A 17,992-nucleotide genomic window follows, 5' to 3' on the forward strand; every position below is an offset into this window, starting at 1 on the left:
AGTCACGTTGGTAAATTGTGTCAGTGTCGTGAGATGTAATTTGTTTAGGCCACACTCAGATTCATAAAAGGAACGCTTTGGGTGTCTCCTTACCTGTTTTGAACTTCAGTTCCTCTTTTTGTCCACTCATTTTTGGTTTTAAGACCTTTCTTTTCGATATAGAAGATCCAAGCAAAATTGAGCATTAGCATTGCCTTAAGCAATGGGCATATCTTTTTTCTTCCCCTGGGTCCAAAAACTGAAAATCGCCTAAAACAAACAAAATTAAAAATCAAAAAAGATAACAAAGGCCAATTTTACGCCCTCTGTCATTTTCCCCAAGCTGTGTCAGTGTATGCCACTCTTCTGTATGTCCCACAGAAGCCTCCACTGTCTTTGGCAACTCCCTAAGCATAGACAGGAACATATAATAGCAGATGCAGCTGATCAGACATTCCAGAGGTTCTGGATCCTCTTTCCTCTTCACACCCACCGCTGGCTACCGCGTTCCTTCACTGAAGTTTTGCTGAGGCCCTCGGGTTTCCTCTAAAAAGCTTAGGTTTGGGGACTTCCCTGGCGGTCCAGTGGTTCAGACTCCACGCTTCCACTGCGGGGTCGGGGGGCTCTGGTTTGCTCCCTGGTCAGGGAGCTAGGATCTCGCCTGCCTTGCGACGCCAGCAAAAAATAAAAATTAAGGGCTTCCCTGGTGGCGCAGTGGTTGAGAGTCCGCCTGCCGATGCAGGGGACATGGGTTCGTGCTCCGGTCCGGGAGGATCCCACATGCCGCGGAGCGGCTGGGCCCGTGAGCCATGGCCGCTGAGCCTGCACGTCCGGAGCCTGTGCTCCACAATGGGAGAGGCCACAACAGTGAGAGGCCCGCGTACTGGGGGGAAAAAAAATTAAAAAAAATAAAAAGCTTAGGTTTTTAAAGTTAATGATGAGTAAGGAGGGCTTTGGCATTTTGAGGGCATTCCCCATTTCTCACCTCATTTAATCTTTGCAGTCCTGTGAGATAGGTAATATTTTCCCTGTTTTATGGAATTAAAATGAAAAGGTTGGCAGCTCAGAGAGGCAAAACTTGGTCAAGGATGCTCAGTAGGACATTTTGAAAAAAGCGTTTGTGTTTATTTCTAAAACGAGGTTACGTTCACAGGTTCTGAGACATGAACATCAGTGGCTCTCAGAGTGTGGCTTCCTGACCAGCAGCATCGGCACCAACTGGGAACTTACTAGAAAAGCAAATTCTCGGGCGTCAGCCAGACCCGCTGAATCAGAAGCTCTGGGGCAGTGTTTTAACAAGGCCTCTGGGGGTTCTGATGCAGGCTTGGGTTTGAGAGCCTCTGTCTGCCCCATCTACTCACTTGAATCTGTTCCCCCCTTCATACCAATAGCAAGTGCCCGCGAGTTCCCGAACAAGCAGGAAGTCACCCGATCTCCTTGAGGACCCGGCCATGTCACCCAGGTCAAACTTTTCTGTGCTCTCGTGTTTCTCCCCTTCCCGGAGAGGGAGACATTTCTAGCCAATGCCCTCGTTCCCTACCTGCTTCTCTTTAAACCAAAGGGCAAATGGCAACTGGAAACTCCACGATTTCTCAGGAACGAAGACTTGTCTCAGTTAACTTTGCCAACAAGTGTGACACCACCTGATGGGCAGGCAGTGGCTCAAACACGATGGTTTTCCCACCTTTCCTCTCGAGAACGATCCTAGTACAGCTTTTCCCATGTGATCAAGTGCCTTTGCAAACACATCACCCGCCTGTGAGCGAGGTGGACTCATGATCTCCATCTACAGAGGCGGGCAGCCGAGGGCGGCAAGTGAGTCGCGGGGTGGAGGTATGTTTGCTGCTCCATAGCCGAGACCTTCCTGCTCTGCAGCCTGAGCCCTTCCCTGATTTCCCGCCATCTGACCCAGGTCAGGTGCTGGGTGGGAACCAGCAGAACCTCAGGTGCACGTCGTTGGGCAGGACAGCGGAGCCGATGGGGGTACAGCAGCCATGCCTTCTGGGGCTCGCTACACCATGCAGGGGGCGGGTAAAGGAGGTGAAGATTTGGGGTGGTATAGGCTTTAATCAGAATCATGAACAAAACAATGCAAAGGGCAGAAGGAAGCTCGGGGACTGCATGGAGGCTGCAGGCTGCTCGTAGCCTGGGTATCTGAGAAATCTCCAGATGTACGTCTCAGCCCCAAAGCTTTCCTCTGAGAAGTGTTTTCCCCTCCTGGGTCTTACTCCACCGAGACCTGTTTGCCCGCCTACCTCTTTGGGTACCACCGGCGCCACTTCCCCACCACTGGCTTACCCATCAGGCCGTTGCATTCCGCCATCCGCCAAGGTCACATTCTAAACTCTAACACCCGATCTCAAATGGCTCCAGTTGCCCTCCTGAGCCGTCTGACATTCTGTGTGTGCACGTGTGTGCGTGCTCACATCTGTGTGTGGGATGCGGCGGCAGCAGAAGTAACCACCAGGCTTAGTCACACTAACGAATGTAAGCCTCACCCTACGACACCCTGCAGGGCACTGGTGATCACACATCCTCTACAGAGGAGGAGAGATGGGGTCCCAGAGGGGCCGAGGGGCTTTTCCAAGGCCACAGCCCTAGTAAGAAAGCAGCAGGATTCCAGCCAATCTCTGACTCCAAGGCTGAGTTGGATTGTAAAACTGCTCCCTTGAAGCATGTCAGCTTCACAGATGAAAATCCTAATTTATTTGGACCTTTAGGAACAAGCTATTGTATTTTCAGCTTGTAGCACTTCTGGGGGTAATGTGCCCCCTTATGTACTCAGGTGCTTTGGGCCTCCCTCCTCTGTCTGGCCTTCCTGGTGGGTGAGATGCTAATCCACTCTGGCCTTTTCTCCAGGCATCTGTCAGACAGAGGAGCTTGAGCTGTTAGCACTGATCTCCTTCCCGGCCTAGTTCCTGTCCCCATCCCAACTCTTTACAAGACCTTCACGGCCAAACAACCCAGCGATGACTTACGCTGCCTTTCTGTATCGGTGCCCGGTCACCAGATGTGGGCGCTAGACGTGCTCACGGTATTGCCAACCTTTTGGTTTAATCCGGGGTGGTAATAACAACACCAAGAGCAGAGGCAACTGGCTTCACACATTTGATCTGATACTAGGAGGTAGCGTAATTTTCATCACCTGCCTTCATCTCCTCCTTCCTCATCATCAGTAAGATGGAGAAACCGAGGCTCAGAGAAGCCAGGCAGGGAGCTCATGATCATCCAGCTCCTTGGTACCAGAATCAGTGTGTGAACCTGGTCCCACCTGAAGTAGAGTTGTCTCAGTGTGTCCTCAAAACTCTTTTCTGGGTTGTCCTACGTTTGCAAGGCCATTTTGGCTGCGGTGGTGAGCTGAGGGGCTATGGTTAGGTAGTAGTCTATTACAGTCATTTTTCCTAATTTAGCAGTATAGCTTTATGAGTTATTTTGAAAAATTTCAAACCTGTGAAAAGCTGAAAGAATAGAATGATGAACACTCATGTGCTCTTCACCCACATTCACTGATTATGAGCAGTTTGTTGCATTTGGGCTCTCTTTCTCTCTGTGTGTATGCATACACACACTGAATATGTGTGTAATGTGTGTGTGTGTGTGCATATTTTTCTCAGACCTTTTGAAAATTATTTGTAGACACTTCATTCTGAGTATGTCAGCATTTAGGAGTGATTTTCAAGCTGTTTTCTGTGGACTGGGTTCTCTGGAGCTGCTGCTAATTTAAATTGTGTGGAGTCTGAAGCTGGTGTAAGACAATGTCTGTCATCTTTGGCCTCAGGTGTCAAGGTTTTGTCTTCAGAATAGCCCCCTTGCTCTCAACAACTGCGCTGCTAACAAGTCAACTTTTGAACTTATAAATTTGTACTAATAGACTATCACTATGTCTATGTTGCATGTTGCGTTTTTACAGAAGACATAATTTGCAAACAGACTTTTGTTACTAAAAAGTTTTGGAAATCTCAGTGAGCCCCTGGCCTCCTTCTGGGTCATCACTGACCATCTTTTGGGGGCCCCGAGGGCCGTGTGTGCTCACATGTTTGGCTGTAATGGCCCAAGGCACCACTTCTGAGTGGATCACAAGCCAGTGCTAAATGGTAATGATCTCATGAAACAGGTAAGTCATTGTCATGTCATTTTTCTTTTAAAAGCTCCACACATACTGTTTCTTCCCATGCATCTCAATGTCTGTACATACGCATGTATAAACATCATAGTGGACATTGATTATCTGGCTGCCCAGAATAATGATCCCAATGACCATAATACTGATGACAATAGGACGGTAGTTAGCATTTATTGAGGGCTGAATATGCACCAGGCAGTCTTCTAAGTGCTTTGCATATAATACCCCATTTCATCCTCACACTGCCTCTGAAGTAGGAACTACTGTTGTTTCCATTTTACAGGTGAGGAGACTGAAGCATAAAGGGTTAAGTAATGTGCCCGTGTTCACAGAGCTAGTGAGCAGCTGGGCTGGGGTCCAAACCCAGGAGTCTGACCCCAGACCCCACACTCCGCTCAGCTGTGCTTCCTCCCGATACCTGGGTTGGTGTGTGATTGAGGCTGCAAGTCCCCAAATATATTCTCAGGCCCACAGACATTTTTTTCCACTAGGGAGTTTTCCCTGCAGAGGTTTCTGGTTAACCTTCTGAAGCAGTTAAGTAACAAATATATATTAAACATTTGTGTTTTCACTTTGATGATGAGTTAAGAAGATGACTGTAAACATATTCAAGATCAGTCTAACCAAACAGCCATACACAGACGTTTCCATCTGATTTCATATTCACAAATATTTAAAAGTCACTCACGAACAGCAACAATGGAAGCTCAACACCAGGCTCCACAATATTTTTTTCCCCCTTTGAAAGGGGTCCGTACATTATTTAAATTTGACTACCTCTCTTCCTGTTGTTCTAGAAACGACATGACCAGCTCTTTCAGAATATACAGCAACTGCCTCCCCCTGAGCAGCGCCAGGCTTAGGAGATTTACGGTAAAGGCATGTTTCCTAGGAGGTCAGTACGGAAACCCAGAGTCAACGGCAGTTTCTGGGGAGAGCAGCTTTCTGTCCACTGCAGCAGTTTCCTTTTTCTTTGGGAGATGTTCACATTTGAAAAGGCTCCATTGGGATACTTATCAGCCTCTCCTGTTCCTCTGGGGTTTGGTGCAGTTGACAACCGGCAAGGATAAAATGAGCTGGTCATCTCGGGACCATGGAAAACATGGAATCGAGGCTCAAGAATGCCCCTTATTTTCGATGTGAGAAGGGGAACAATTCTGTCCCCATGTGCCAGAAGTGTGAGACGTGTGTCCTGGCTTGGAAGATCTTCTCCACCAAAGAGTGGTTCCGAAGGGTGAGCAAGATGTCCCAGAGGAGGTTTCTGGTCAGCATCCTGCAGCAGCTGGATAGCTTGTATTTGTTACACTATTTTCAAAATATCCTTCAGACCACGCAGGGGAAGGATTTTATCTACCACAGGTCCCGGGTCAACCTCAGCAAGGAGGGGAAAATCGTCAAGTCCTCCTTGAACCGAATGCTGGACAAGACGGTGGAACAGAAGATGAGGGAGATTTTGTACTGGTTTGGGAACAGCAGCTACCGGACGAAGGCGAATTACACACTCTTGCTGCTGCAGATGTGCGACCCCGAGTTACTTCTCACTGCTGTTGATGTCATCAGAGTCCTGTTTCTGAGAGGGCGGAACGATGCCTCAGGTGAGCGAGGCCACAGGTAGAGACCTAAGGGTCCCCAGAGACCAGGAGGCCAGACTTCAGGAGCCCGTCAAGGAGTGGGAGGTATGGACAAGCTTAGGTAGATGGGGATCTTCCAGATTGCAGAACAGAGTGCTTTGTCCTACACCCGATCCTGTTGACCAAAGGAGAAGCTGCTGAATGTGACTTCCTTCTAGAAAATTATAAAAGGACAAATGCAGAAGGAACTTTCAACTGTCAGGCGTTTCAAAGGGATTTCTGCATCCCTTAGGCCCAGAAGTGGCTGGTCTGCGCCTCTGCTACTTAATGCTGGGGCGGTTCCTGCTTTAGCGGTTTAGGGATTGAAGCGGGTTTGAGAAGGAGGTAAGGGGGATGCTACTGAGTTGTGTTGCCCTTCAGTTTGCACTGCACGGAAACTAGGCCAAGAGGCCAAAACCTAGGGCTTTCCTTCATTCATCCCACTGTATCCCTTGCTTGCACATAAAATCCAACCTCGACTTGGAGTTTATCCAAGGCTGGAGGTAGTGGAAGGGCCAAATAAGGCTGGGGTAGGCGTTCTCAATCGTTGCTTGTATCAGAATCACTGGGAGGGCTTATTAAAACCCAGGTGGCCGGGGTCCTCCCCAGAAGGTCCTGACCCAGCAGGTGTGATGTGGGCCACGAGTCTGTATTTCTAACAAGTTCCCAGCAGATGCTGATGCTGGTCTGGTGACCTCACATTGAGAGCCGGTGGTCTAGGGTGTCGGTGACAAGGTCTTGGAAATGTTTGGCCAGCTGGACTGGGGCAGCAAAAGCAACCAGAAAGGAGGCAAGGGACTGGGGGTTGCAGGGGGTCCAGTACGAGAAGCAGAGGATTAGCAGACTGGGACAAGGCTGGGAGAGGGCGTCAGATGGAGGGGTTCAGAGGTTGAGCTCTTGAGGGCAGGGAATTCCTGTTGTCCACGAGACCTGGTTTGTGGTCCTGTTGGCAGACTCATAGAATCCCAGGAAAGTTTAAAGCTACGTGACCCTGGGGGCAGTTAGATCCCGTTATATGCTCTTGATTTTTTTGGTGTGTCCAGGAAGTAAAAGAATAGTCATCTGGAATGAAGAAGTGGTGGAGAAAATCAGAGGATCTCATAAATTAGATTAGAGATTGATCAGTCCAGCTCCTTCATTGTATAGGTAAGGAAGCTGAAGTTCAGGGAATCTCAGTGATTCGGCCGTGGTCACCCAGTCGGGGGGTTGAAAACCAGGCCCCCCGTCCTGATCATCTCCCGTGGGCAATGCTGGCCCCTGGACAGGGGTGGCAGGTCTCGAGTAGCCTCATCTGTACACACAGGTCCTCACCCACCGCAGGAATCAGCTCCTTGTATTAAAAGTTGTGTAAGTCCAGTTACAGGTTGTGGCAACCTTCCCCTTTTCCTAGGGGAGCTTCTCTCTTAAAAATTAAATTTTCTAGGACTTCCCTGGTCATCCAGTGGTTAAGACTCTGTGCTTCTACTGCAGGGGGCATTGGTTCGATCCCTGCTGGGGGAAGTTCTGCATGCTGTGCGGTGCGGCCAAAAAGAAAGAAAAAAAATTGAATTTTCTAATTTGACTCAAGGGCGTTTATTCATATCATTGAAGAAAATGACGCAAAAGCTTCAGAAAAGCAGTCCCTCTTCCAGCTCCTCGCTCTCTCTCTTCCTCTTTCCCTCCCTCTATCCCTCTCATTCTCTCTCTGTCCTCGTGTATATAGAGCTCTGATGAAGTTTGCAGTGCAGTTGAGCTGGCAAAGGCTAACAGAGGCTTTCTGTGATTTTTACGTAGTAACTCAGAGGCCCCAAATATAAACAGACATAACTGGCCTGGTCCATTTTGTGTCGATTAAAAAGAAGCCAGTAGAAATAAAACCATCTCTCTCTACCACTTCCTCTCCACGCACCTGCCTAAAGAGCCGCTCATCTTGGCCTTTTGTTTTTCAGGGAACGACCCAGACTCCAAGGATGTGTTTTTCGTCCCTGAGAAAGGCCACATGCCCCCGTGCGAGACCTCACAAGTCTGCTGGGCAGCCAGACCCGGGCACACATCCTTCCCATTGTCCAAAACTACAGGAAAAGCAAGCTTGCACGAAAATGTGTGGTGGGGAGCAGCCACTACTGGTAAGTCTGCTGGTAGGAAGAAAGCCGATGGGGAGGGAGTCCCGTGGAGATGGAGGGGCTGGTAGGGAGGCCGTATCTGGGGAGGACAGAGTTGGGCAACTAACATTCACTTGTCACCTACAAAGTGGGTTGGGCTCTGTGATATTTATTCCCTCATTTAATCCCACATCTGGTAAGGGGAGAAACAAGGATTAAAATCAGTCAGTGTGGGACTTCCCTGGCAGTCCAGTGGTTAAGAGTCTGCGCTTCCCCTGCAGGGGGTGAGGGTTCAATCCCTGGTCGGGGAGCTAAGATCCCACATGCTGTGGGGCGTGGCCAAAAGATAAAATAAAATCAGTCAGTGTGACCTTAAGTCCCCTTCTGCCCCAGGCCAGAATCTCTCAGTCTAGCCCCTGACCTGTGGTGTGGGGGGGTATGGGGAGGGGCACCTCCAGAATCCAACCCACCAGGAGCTATTTTTTCAGCATTGGATTCAGTCTTGAGGTGGAAACAAAAGCAGTGGGGAATTGGGCCCTGACCTTAAGGCTGTCCTCACTTGGTTTTTGAAGCAAGACATATACACGGAATAATTACGGAAACACAAAACATAGATTCAGACACGCTTTTTATACAGACATTTTCAAGTTTCAAAAGTAGGTAGAATAGTGTAATCATTACCCACATAAACCATCATCCAGCCTCAATAATTACCACCATCTTACCAGTCTTATTTCCTCCATCCCCCTCTTGTGAAATTGAGACTTTTTCTTGTTGGGCTCATTTAGAGGAAACTCCAGACACCATGCCATTTCACCAGCAGGGCAGTTTTGATGCCACAGACATTGACTTGAGCTGGGAACGATGAAAACTGCTTGTGCGTTTGGTTGGGGAAGCTCTATTTTCATTTTGGCAGAAGAAATGACCAAACCCCGGTGGCCTCAGGGTAGACCCTGATGAGCTCTGTTTTGGGGGACAGCTTCTGGCAAGGACTTGCTCTCGGCCCGGAGTCACCCCAAAGACGCCCCAACCGTGCCCCCTTCTCTGGCTCTCCTCTAGAAGGACAGTGGAAGAGTTCACTCCAGTATACTTCCGAGATGAACAGGCTGTCTTCTGAAACAGCAAGCGTGTCCAAAGCAGGCTTGGCCCCCGCTGCCGATGTGCTGGTGGGCCTGGAGGCCGTCAGAGAGCTGTCTTCTGGGGTCAGCAGATACCGTGACTTCATCCGTCACCTGCCGGTCCACCTTTCCAAGTATATCCTCAGTACGCGGGGCCTGTTGGGGGATTTCTCAAGACCCCCCCTCCACCCGCCACCATCGCAGCGCAGTTGGGAGGTCCCCAGGTCCACCTCTTGTTTTCCAGGTATGCTGGATAAGAACAGCCTGAAGAGGTGTGTGTTCGTGAGCCAGCACTGGGCAGTGCTGGTGCAGCAGGTCAAGACCGACCTGTCCATGCACGCTTTCATCCAGCACCAGATCACCTTACTGCAGGTACTTTCTTTGGGAGGGGACAGCTGTAGACCAGCCTCATGTCTGCACCAGCCTTTCTGTCTGTGGTAGACCCTGAGCTGGCCTCCTGCTGCTTCCTCAACTGCCTTTTTGTCCGGACTCCCGATATCCCCATTTACTCTCCCCTTGTTGGTGCATCTAGCAGGGATGACACGTATAGAAACCTCTTGGGAAGACAGAGGCAGAGCCTTTCCAGAGCCTCACAGAGCAGGGAACTTTCCCCAGGGAGCCATATTGCAGCTTGTGCAATATAGGAAAGCTTCATGTACACAGATGTTTACAGAGCCACAAAGTATTTTTTTAGGTTAAAATGCAGTTTTCCCTGGATAGTAACCACCTCTGGCATTTATACTTCTGTTTCTTGCCAGAAGCCTGACCCTAAATCATGGGTTCCTGGTAGCTTGGATTTTTCCCAGCAGAGGGAGAGGAGGCCTTCAGCCCGGGGACATGCTGGAATCTGGGAACCGCCCACCATCCTCGCTGGTCCCTCTCCGGATGTTTGGTGGGCGTTACTCTCCTTCAGCCAGTCTACATGCACCACTGGCCTAGCTGGCCAGGCCCAGGCCTTCCTTGCCCAGAACTTACCCATCTTTCAGATCTTGCCAAGCACTGGTTTTTCCCCTCCTCTTGGAGTACAAGAAGTAAGAGTAGCCATTTTCGGTTCTTTTCCCCCAGGGGTCCTACACCAGGGGAATAGACCCTAATTACGCCAACAAGATTACTGTCCCAGTTCCTAAGATGGCAGATGACGGGAAGCACCTATGTGTGAAAAATCAGAAATGGAAACTGAGAACAAAGGTGGGTTCTGATGGCACTTGGGCCAAGCGACTGTGGGCGTCCTTTCCAACTGGCCATTGAAGGCCGAAGTCCAGACTCGGCCCTCACATATGGATGTCGGATATGGGAGGATGTAGGATAGAGCATATGGATGTAGGATATGGGAGATGTAGCATGGGGCATATGAATGTAGGGTATGGGAGGGTGTAGGTTAGAGCATATGGATGTAAGGTATGGGAGGGTGTAGGATAGAGCATATGGATGTTGGATATGGGAGGATGTAGCATAGAGCATATGGATGTAGGATATGGGAGATGTAGGATGGGGCATATGAATGTAGGATATGGGAGGGTGTAGGATAGAGCATATGGATGTCGGATATGGGAGATGTAGGATGGGGCATATGAATGTAGGATATGGGAGATGTAGGATGGGGCATATGAATGTAGGATATGGGAGGGTGTAGGATAGAGCATATGGATGTCGGATATGGGAGGATGTAGGATAGAGCATATGGATAGGGTATGGGAGGCAACATTCCCTAAGGGAGACCACAGTTGGGTGCTGTGTGTCCTTAAGCGAGTGACTTTCTCTCCTTAAGCCTTAACTACCTCTTCTGTTAAATGAGGGGGCTGATTTGGATGTCTTCTCAGGGTTCTTCCTGACTGCAGCTCCCACGTCAGGTCCTGTGTCCATGGCATCTGTCATCTAGCGGGGAGCTCAGAGCCAGGAGCAATGTCAGGATCACTGGGGTTTTCCTCACCACCTCTGTCCCTGCATTGAGAGGCTGCAGGGGGGTCTGTCGCTCGGAATTGAGGACGTGAGGGCAGGGCTAGGGCCGTCCCCAAATGTCCAGGGTCCTGAATGAATTAAGCTTTCCGACCTCTCACTTCCAGGTTCATTCTGGTTCTAGGACGGAGGAGAGCGTTACTTAGTCTCAGACCTCTCTACAAAACCTCGGGCACTAACAAAAAAAGTATCGTGTCTCAGATGGAAGACTCTGAGCTCCGGGTTCTGCCCATTCAGCCGTGGTGGTCGTTCACCAGACCAGTGGACTCCTGCCCCCTCCTCTCTGCTCAAGGGCCTTCTATTTTGAAATCTATTCAATGGGCCCCAAAAGGATACTTAACAAGGGTGGTCAGACTGTAGCTTTCCATAGGAAGACTGTTCAGTTTCAATTAGAAGTTGAGAAAGAGAAGGGTCCAGTTCTTATGTCTGTAGAGGCCGTTCTGGTCACACAAAGGAGGGAGGGGGGCGGGGAGGGCAGCAGGATGATGGGACCATGGTGACTCTGGGGGGTCCAGTCACTACTCAGGTCCAGCTGAGCATTGCCATGGGAGACTGTGCACCCCGGCTTCCCAGGCCACCTGAGCTTTCAAGGGAAGTGAGAAATCTGAATTATCATGGCACAGCCCCTTCTTTTCTTTAATACTGGCAGCCAATTAAAAGCATTAAAAAAAAACCCAAAACTACATGGGCCCAAGAAAACACATTTGTGGGCCTGCAATTGTTGAAATCTTTGAGTTGGCCCCTCCGCTCATTTTATAGATGAAGAAACAGAGTGTCAGGCCTCCACTGGAGGGAAAGAGACATAAGTTCAAGGCTGACCCGCTCTTTCCAAGCCTGTCGCTCTGTTAAGTGTAACACAGCCAACACCCTTCTTCCTTAGGTGATGTAGCTAGTAATTGCCAGACAAACAAGGACTACCCAGACAGTGTTTGATGCTTAGAAATGTATAATTAATTTAAGAAAAGAAAGAGAAACAGGTAAAGATATGGAGACCGGTAGGGAAGCAGTGGGACTGAGCAGTGAGGGGGCTGCTGGGAAGAGGCGGAGGAGAGTGGTGAGTGCTTCAGGGGTGTGTGTGGCTACAGCGGGTACTGCCTGGGCTTGATTTCTGTGATCTTCTTGATCTACTTGAGCCTCACGATGCGTCGGGTGGACAGTGTTGCTCCCAGTGTGTGGGTGTGGAAATGAGGCTGTGCTCTTAGAATACTTACCCAAGGTCTCCTGGCTGGTCATGGCAGAGCTGGGATTCGAACCCAGATCTTTTTCACCCCATCGACTCCACCGAGTAGCCTCCAGGCTCTCAAAGCTCAGTGGGTGAGCGAGAGCCAAGGAATCCCAGCCTGGGCTGTGAGGAGCCAGGGAAGCCTCGTTTAATTCAAGGCAGGATATCAGAGCTGCCTGAACACGCGAGGGGAAGCAGGCTGATGGATTCTTCTGGGGAGACACTTCTTTGTGGACGACAGGACCTGGTGAAAGATTGAGAAGGAGGATGGGCTGAGGAAGAGTGGACGGGCATGGAAGAGAAGGCTGAGGTTGGGAAGGAAGACGGGTTCCTAGACACAAACGTCGTACTGTGGTCCTCTTTGCTGTCATCATAAACTCACCTTGTCTTATTGGTTTCCTGTTAGTGTGATTGCTATTTCCTGCTTTTTGAGGTTGAAGAAAATGAGGCTGGGAAGAAGACTGGAACTGGAATTCCAGTTGAATCATCTATACCAGAATTTAGCATCCCTGGAGGGCCATAGCTACTCAGAAAGTGTGTGATGAAGGGAGGGAGTGGGGAGGGAGGAAGGAAGGAGGGAAGGAGGGAAGGAGGGAAGGAGGGAAGAAGGAAAGAGGGAAGGAGGGAGGGAAGGAAGGAGAGAAGGAAGGAGGGAGGGAGGGAAGGAGGGAATGAAGGAGGGAAGGGAAGGGAGGAGGGAAGGAGGGAGGGAGGACGGAAGGAGGGAAGGAAGGAAGGGAAGGAGGGAGGAGGGAAGGAGGAAGGAATGTTGGAAAGGGATGGGGAACACCCCTGTTGAGACTTGATAAAATTGATTTCCCCTCTCTGAGGCTCAGATGCATCATCTGTAAAATGGTGAGAATACTTTGTGGGGCAAGTGATGTACTTTGTAATGCAGCTGTAAGGAGAAATGAAGGTTGCAGATGTATGAAATCTTTGACACACAAGTGTGTAGAGCGTGCAACAGGAATTTCACATGTGACTTGAGTTCCCACGAGTACGCTCTGTACTGTCTCGTGCACACACAACAGGAACTCGAAACCCCGGCTTCTGTGAAATGGGCACCAGTGACTTTATTTTGTGTGCATCCTGGTCGTGAGCTCATTTTTGGAAAAGTTGTGCTATCAGCAGCATCGGAAGTTCACAGAATCAGAGGTAGAAGAAGGATCAGGACCTTCAACTCAGTATTTTCTCACTCAGGGGTTCCTTTTGCTCACGGGTCCCTCCCCATCACCACATAGCAGTGGCCACAGCCTGAAGAGGAGGCGCTCTTGGGCCCCTGTACCCTCACCAGGGGAGAGTCTCAGGGATGTGTGTCTGGGGTCAGGTTGCTGCCGTCCTTTGACTGTAAGTGTTCCCTTGTTAGAATGACTACGACCTGTGGACCGCATACCAGAACCAGGAAACTCAGCAGGTGCAGATGGAGGAGAGGAATGTCTTCTGTGGCACTTATAACATCCGCATTCTCTCTGACATGTAGGTACTGTGGTCAGAGTCCAGGTCTCCAGGGATCCTTGAACTACCCACACGGGCATCTGAGGACTCCCATGACCTTTGCTCACTTGGAAAGGCAGTCCTTCCTCACCTCAAGCCCCAGCCTCAAACCCACATGAGATCCCATTTGGAGAATAGGTGCTTGATTTTTGCACCATTCTTGGCATTGGGTGGAGGTCGCTCTCCCCTTATAAATTTTCTGTACACTGACCAACAAGCTTTTGCATAATTCACAGGCATGAAATCTTTTTAAAAAATATCTTTACTGTTTAATTCTTATTTTAGAAGTAATATATCCTTACTGGAAAAAAAATCCATGATATGCCAGGAAATGTATAGAGGAAAGGAAAGCTCTCCTACAATCTTGTCACATAGAGATAACTACCATTAATATTGATGTCTACCCTAGAATTTTTTCTTTGCCTCTATAAATACATATATTAAATAGAAATGGGGCTATGCTATACATAGTTCTGTAACCCACTCTGGCAAGGTACTGTGAAGGTCTTTCCATGTTAAATATGAAAATGGTATTTATGATAACTACCTAGTGTGGCATCATTTGAATATGCCATAAGAAGACCCTTTAATAGGCAACTTTCTGCCATACTTTAGACCTAGGACTTCACTCTTTATTCATAAAGTTTTGTGAAGGCCATCATTGTTCTATTTTTGGTTGTGAACCTTACTAACAAATTGCTTCTTGACCAGCCAGTAGGGGGAAGACAAGAGCAGATGGGAAAAGGCAGAGCTGAGATTTTATGGATAGTATGGTGATACATGCTCTTTAGAAGAGAAGTTGACTGGTTGAACTCTAGATAGGACAAATGGAATGAGGACAAAAACGTCAGGAATTGCTCCTCATATTTAGAGTGACTTTATATCCCTGTTTACTGAAACAATTCCACTTTACTCTGTGGTCCTCAAATAATTAACAATAGTGTCCCCTTTCACAATAAAAAAATCTCAGTTTGGACAATAAATCATTTGGTCATCCTGCTCATATTTTATCTATTTGCTAATAATCTTATGATTGGAAAATTAATTCAACTCACCCTGTTTTGTTGGACTGTAAGCTCATTGAGGGCAAGGTCCATTCGTATCTTATTCATCTATCTTTGTATTTCCCATTAGCACCTATTTTCACAGGACTTTGCCCCTAATATATGCTCACTGGTTATTGGTTAAGGGAAAAAAGAAAAACAGCAAAAAACCAACAGTGGGACATGCAGTGGGTATAGGACTTCCCAAGTGTGTTCCTCTGAGGTTTTCCATGAAAAAAGGTTTCCATGGTCAAATAAGGTGGGAAATGCTGCATACTCTGTTCTGTGTCTTGATGATTTATCATACATTAGCAGAAATTATTAAAATAGTTTTGCCTTTTGTGTTTAGGTTTTAAATCTATTTGAAATGGATTTTTGTTATGGTGTGAGGTGGGGATTCATCAGGGACTGTTAACATTAGGCCTTGCCTTCTGCTATATCCCTTGTTGGAAGGCCCTGGATTTTCCATTATAGTATTGCTGCAGGTGAAAGGCACTGTGCTAAGTGAGTTCTAGGAAGGACAGTAACTCTTCTTTCCATGGATCATCCCTTTTCTGGAAACTCAGGTGGGACCGAAGCAGAGTCATCCACTATTCTGGGGGAGATTTGTTAGCTGTGTCATCCAATCGGAAGATCCAGCTTCTGGACATCATACAAATAAAGCAGATACCCATCAAGTTCCAAGGCCACACTGGGAGTGTCCGTACGCTCTTCTTGTGTGAGGAGGAAAACTTTCTCCTGAGCGGGAGTTATGACCTGAGTATCAGGTAAGTGGTCCAAGAAAGCTGTGGTCCCCAACATGCCCAGGCCTAAATGCAGCTTGTGGAAAGAGCATGCATACTTTTACCTTTTTGTATTTATGCAAAAGTTATCCTAAATTACACTGACTTTTAGAATAATACACTTTTTTTTTGGCAAGATAAAAACCAAAAATTTTTATATTGTTTAAACTTTGGATGAGATAGATGTATAGCAATTATCAGATCTATTTTCTAGCTGAAGGCTGTGACTCAAAAAGTATTTTCTTTAGCATTCTTAGGTGAAGGCATAATTTATATTTCTTTTTATAGATTTCTTCAGGGGAAAGTAGTTTTTTGTGGGTATGGAAACAAAATAATGTTAAATATATATATATATATATATATATATATATATATTTTTTTTTTTTTTTTTTTTTTTTTTTTTTGTGGTACGTGGGCCTCTCACTGTTGTGGCCTCTCCTGTTGTGGAGCACAGGCTCCGGATGCGCAGGCTCAGTGGCCATGGCTCACGGGCCCAGCCACTCTGCGGCATGTGGGATCTTCCTGGACCGGGGCACGAACCCACGTCCCCTGCATTGGCAGGTGGACTCTCAGCCACTGTGCCACCAGGGAAGCCCTGTATATTTTAAAACAATATAATAAACACCCATGTGCTCATTACTCAGGCCAGGAAATAGGGTGTTACCATTCCCTAAATCCCCTTTGTGCCTTTCTCTTATTCCTTCTTTCTTCCTCCCAACCAGAGGTAATGTTATCCTAAATTTTATACTAATTATTCCCTTGTATTTCTTTATAGTTTTGCTACCTATTTATATATATGCCGATATATTAATTACTTTTGTCCATTCTTGAACTTAACATAAATGGAATTGTATCTTAAAAGTTCATCTGTACTTGATTCTTGCACTGAACTGTGATTTTGAGATTCATTTGTAAGATGTAGGTAGCAGTAATTAATTTTTCACTGAGATACAGTATTTTATTAGATGAATACATCATAGCTCATTTATGTACTCTTCTGTTGGCGGATATTTGCATTGTTTATAGTTCTTTATTCTTTCAAAGAGAACTGCCATAGACATTCCTGGATGTGTCTCCTGGTACCCATGTACATGAGTTTTTTTATTTTTTATTGAGGTATAATTGACATAAAGTGTTAGTTTTAGGTGTACGATATAATGATTTGATATATGCATATATTGCAAAATGATTACCACAGTGAATTTAGTTATATCCATCACTACACATAGTGACAGTTTTTTTTCTTGTGATGAGAACTTTCAAGATCTACTCTCTCAGAACCTTTCAAACATACAACACAGTATTGTTGGCTTGTTTTTCTGTTCTTGCATCAAAACCGCCTTTTTAAAAAAGATAGTTTTTATAGAGCAGTTTTAGATTCACAGCAAAATTGAGAGGAAGGTACAAAGGTTTCCCATATACCCTTTGCCCCATTCTCAAGATACCTCATCAGAGTGGTACATTTGTTACATTTGATGAACCTGCATTGACACATCATTATCACCTAAAGTCCATAGTAAACCTTAGGGTTCATGCTTGGTGGTGTACATTCTATGAATTTGGACAAATATGTAGTGACATGTATTCATCATTATAGTATCATACAGAGTATTTTCATTGCCCTAAAAATCCTCTATGCTCTGCCTATTCATGCTTCCCCCTAACCCCTGACAACCATAGATCTTTTTACTGGCTCCATAATTTTCCCTTTTCCAAAATGTCATATAGTTGGAATTATACAATACATAGCTTTTTCAGATTGGCTTCTTTCACTTAGTCATATGCATTTAAGGCTCCTCTGGGTCCTTTCATAGCTTGATAGCTCATTTCTTCCTTATGCTGAATAATATTCCACTTTGCGGATGGACCACAGTTTATTCATTCATCTACTGAAGGACATCTTGGTTGCTTCTAAGTTTTGGCTGTTATGAGTAAAGCTGCTATAAATATCCATTTACAAATTTTTTGTGTGGACATAAGTTTTCAGGGTAAATATCAAGGAGAACAATTGCTGGATCACACGGTAAAGTATGTTTAATTTTGTAAGAAATCGCCAACTGTCTTCCAACGTGGCTGCATCATTTTGCATTTCCACCAACAATCAATGAGAGCTCCTGTTCCTTCACATCCTCACCAGCATTTGGTGTTGTCAGTGTGCTGGATTTTGGCCATTCAGATAGGTGTGTAGTGGTGTCTTGTTATTTTTTTGCATTTCCCTGATGACCTGAGATGTGGAGTATCTTTTGGGGATGTCTTCTTTGGTGAGATGTCTGTTAAGATATTTGGCCCATTAAAAAAAATTGAAGTATATTTGATTTACAATATTGTGTTAGTTTCAGGTGTACGGTAAAGCTGAAATACGTACATATATATATTTCAGATTATTTTCCATTATAGGTTATTACAAGATATTGAATATAGTTCCCTGTGCTATACAGTAACTCCTTGTTGTATATGTATTTTATGTTTAGTACTTTGAATCTGTTAGCCCCATACTCCTAATTTATCCCTCCCACCCTCCCTTTTCCCTTTGGTAACCATAAGTTTGTTTTCTATGTCTGTGTGTCTGTTTCTGTTTTGTATA

The 17,992-nt window shown here is 46.7% G+C and overlaps 1 protein-coding gene across 2 annotated transcripts in view; it reads left to right on the top strand.

The window, feature by feature from the left end:
- Positions 1-4,905: 4,905 nt before the first annotated feature.
- Positions 4,906-17,992, top strand: part of FBXW10B (F-box and WD repeat domain containing 10B) — a 30,204-nt gene continuing 17,117 nt past the window's right edge. For both annotated transcript variants that reach the window (XM_082603319.1, XM_082603320.1), the window contains exons 1-7: positions 4,906-5,697; positions 7,641-7,817; positions 8,853-9,056; positions 9,156-9,283; positions 9,977-10,099; positions 13,456-13,565; positions 15,193-15,393. In XM_082603319.1, coding sequence (XP_082459445.1) covers positions 5,196-5,697; positions 7,641-7,817; positions 8,853-9,056; positions 9,156-9,283; positions 9,977-10,099; positions 13,456-13,565; positions 15,193-15,393 — 1,445 coding nt within the window. In that variant the 5' untranslated portion in view covers positions 4,906-5,195. The remainder of the gene's footprint in view (positions 5,698-7,640; positions 7,818-8,852; positions 9,057-9,155; positions 9,284-9,976; positions 10,100-13,455; positions 13,566-15,192; positions 15,394-17,992) is intronic.

This window comes from Mesoplodon mirus, assembly GCF_964341445.2.
Source record: "Mesoplodon mirus genome assembly, chromosome: 18".
Lineage (NCBI taxonomy): Eukaryota > Metazoa > Chordata > Mammalia > Artiodactyla > Ziphiidae > Mesoplodon > Mesoplodon mirus.